This window comes from Bison bison, unplaced genomic scaffold (genome assembly GCF_000754665.1).
Source record: "Bison bison bison isolate TAMUID 2011002044 unplaced genomic scaffold, Bison_UMD1.0 scf7180017845858, whole genome shotgun sequence".
Classification (NCBI taxonomy): Eukaryota; Metazoa; Chordata; class Mammalia; order Artiodactyla; family Bovidae; genus Bison; species Bison bison.
Window position 1 is genome coordinate 8229 of NW_011476431.1, and position 2668 is coordinate 10896.

Below are 2668 nucleotides of genomic sequence, written 5' to 3' on the forward strand. Positions count from 1 at the left end.
GAGCTGCCCCCCCGATCCCAGCCGGGCCCGCCGCGTGGACATCGTGAGTACAGAGCGGGACCGAGCCGGCGCTTCCGGCGAGAACAAAGGCGGGCTGGTGGGCGGGGGCCGGCCCCCCGCGGGTCTGGGGGCTCCGGACGGGGCGGGGGCCCGTCTGTCTGCCGGCACCTCCTTGGGCAGGCACCAGCGCTGGGCCCTCTTCTCCCTATGTCCGCAGTGCTCTGTCCTGTGCCTGCCGGGCGGGCACGGGGGTGGCGCGCTTTTGTCATAGTCTCCGCTGTTGGGGGACGCAGACCAGAGGGCTGGCTTTGTGTGCAGAGGAAGCTGGAGGGGGCAGCCCTCGGGACCTAGGCAGAGGGCGAGGCCGGGGCCCCAGGGAGGAGTAGGCGTCCGGGCAGACGGAAGGCAGCGAACATTTGGTGGAGCACTCTGGCTTGCCGAGAGCAGTGGTTTTCTCTGTGTGTGTGTGTGTCTGGGGATGGGGCAGCTGTTCCAGCAAGACTGGGCTTCTGGGTCTGACCCTGACTCCTCCAGCTTCACTGTGGACCCAGGAGGGATGAGGCGCAGGTGGGATGGGGGCAGCACAGGGTCGGGGGTGCAGTTCAGAGGGACCAGGAGTAGACGGTGGGCCGGAATGTAACTGGGCATTGAGGAGCCTCACAGAGGAGCGCGCTCTGAATCTTCGATTTGAGGGATGAGTAGGAGTTCTTCATGGAGGAGTGGTAGCAGTCATTCCAGGCTCAGGCTGGAAGTGTGAGACTGGAAGAGCCTGCCAGGTTTCTGGGAGAGCGGCTGGAACAGGAGGAGGAGGCTGTGGAGTGGGGTCCTGGAGTGGAGGGTCATGTGTTAACCCCAGGCAGGCAGCCTGTCCCTGGTGACTGCACTGCGTGGTCCCTGCCTGAGTGATGCCCCAGGCTGACGGGGTGTATCCCAGCCAAGCCAACACATGGTTGTCGTGGCCATGGTGGGCAATAGCGTGTTCCCATCCCCGGCTAAGACATGTCCCCTTCCTTTTGTGTTGTAGCTTCATGGCGGCCGAAGAGACACACTGGCCTGTTCCTATGAAGGCCATCGGTGCGCAGAACTTGCTCACCATGCCTGGGGGTGTGGCCAAGGCCGGCTACCTGCACAAGAAGGGCGGGACCCAGCTGCAGCTACTCAAATGTGAGTCTCCTAGGTGGGGGTGAGGGGCATGAAAGGAGGCCCCGGGGATAGGGCTGAGCCTCCCTGGGCCTCTATGGCAGGTAACCTGCCTTCCTGAGCCTCTGCTTCCTTCCTGCCATGGGCCCTCTGGAGTTTCCCTTCTGTCTCTGCTCATGCACCCTCGGGCCCTGAACTTGGCCTTTCTAGCCCCCAGGGCTGTGGGAGGATCTGGGGTGGTGCAGCTGGGGGAGGCTGGAGGGCATCGGACACACAGTGCTGACTCCCCGTGGCCAGGAGCTGTGGGCCCTTGTTGGTCTGGTAGGTCTGGCTCCTGGATGGTACCCTCACCGTACCAGTTCGGTGTTCAGTGAGCCAGACAGTCACTCTGTCCGTAGTGAACCCATGTGCCAAGCCAACACCCATCTGTGTGCTGGGTCTCTGGAGAGCTTCATGAGACTGGGGCTCTGGTCCCTAGGCCCCAGGCCTGGGAGGTGCTGGGCTTTGAGACACTGCAGGCCCAAGAGCGTCAGGACCTTGTCCATCCCTCTGACCAGCTGCGAGGTCCGATGGGGTTGTTTGAGCTGTGCCCTCTGCCAGGGACTCCCTGACCCTGTGTTGCCTGGTTGAGGTGCCCCAGGCTGACTGGTTTGGTGTCTCCCTCCTCCTCTCTGAACCGGAGGCTCCAATGAGGGCCTGCAGCTGAGCTGCTCCTGGGCCTAGGAGGAGGTGCTCAGGGATGGGGCTCTCACCATCACTACCTGGGGTCGGCTCCGTGTTGGGCGGGGGAGGGGGGCGCTCTAGTTGGCTGCATCTCTGGGCTTTTTTGCCCCCACCCTCATTCCACCACCTCCCAGCAGCTGGGCAGCACCAGCAAGGTGGCTCTGGCTTCCCTGGCTGCTGGCCCTGTCTCTGCCCTTCCTTGAGCCAGCTTTAGTCCTTGTTCCTAGGCACCACACAGTCCCCCTGAATCTCCCCCTGCCTGGGGGGGACCTGCATGCCCATCAGCCTGCTGCCTGTTTAGACTCTGGCGTGGAGCCATCCTGGGCCTCTGGGCATGGTCCCCAGAGTGGGGCCTGCCCGGGGCCGAGGCTCACCCACCCTGCCCTGCCCGCAGGGCCCCTGCGCTTTGTGGTCATCCACAAACGCTGTATCTACTACTTCAAGAGCAGCACATCCGCCTCGCCGCAGGGCGCCTTCTCGCTGAGTGGCTACAACCGGTAAGTGCCCTGCTGACTGTGCTGCTGGCCGCCGCGGCCAGTGGCTCCCCCTGGCTCCCACTAAGGTAGGTCCAGGCCTTCCTGTTTGTGACCCCAGCCCTTTGGACCAGCCCCACCTCTGCCAGTCCCTCCTCTCCTGAAAACCAGCCCTCAGGCTTGGCCAAGGGCCTGGGGGGGAAGCGAGGGCCTCCACCAGGGTTGGAACTCCCAGAGTCTCCCTCAAGCCCTCCTTCCTCCCCACGCCTCGACCTCTCCCCCACTGCCGCCGCCTTCTGGCCAGGAGCCCAGCCTGCTGGCCCAGGCTGTGC

General features: G+C 64.4%; 1 protein-coding gene across 1 annotated transcript; it reads left to right on the forward strand.

Annotated features, from left to right (window-relative positions):
- The first annotated feature begins 107 nt into the window (after positions 1 to 107).
- LOC104986833 (SH3 domain-binding protein 2-like) lies at positions 108 to 2520 on the forward strand. Its single transcript, XM_010837520.1, has 2 exons — positions 108 to 1164; positions 2258 to 2520. The coding sequence occupies exons 1-2, from the start codon at positions 906 to 908 to the stop codon at positions 2362 to 2364; spliced, it is 366 nt and encodes a 121-aa protein (XP_010835822.1). The 5' UTR covers positions 108 to 905; the 3' UTR covers positions 2365 to 2520.
- Positions 2521 to 2668: the final 148 nt, after the last annotated feature.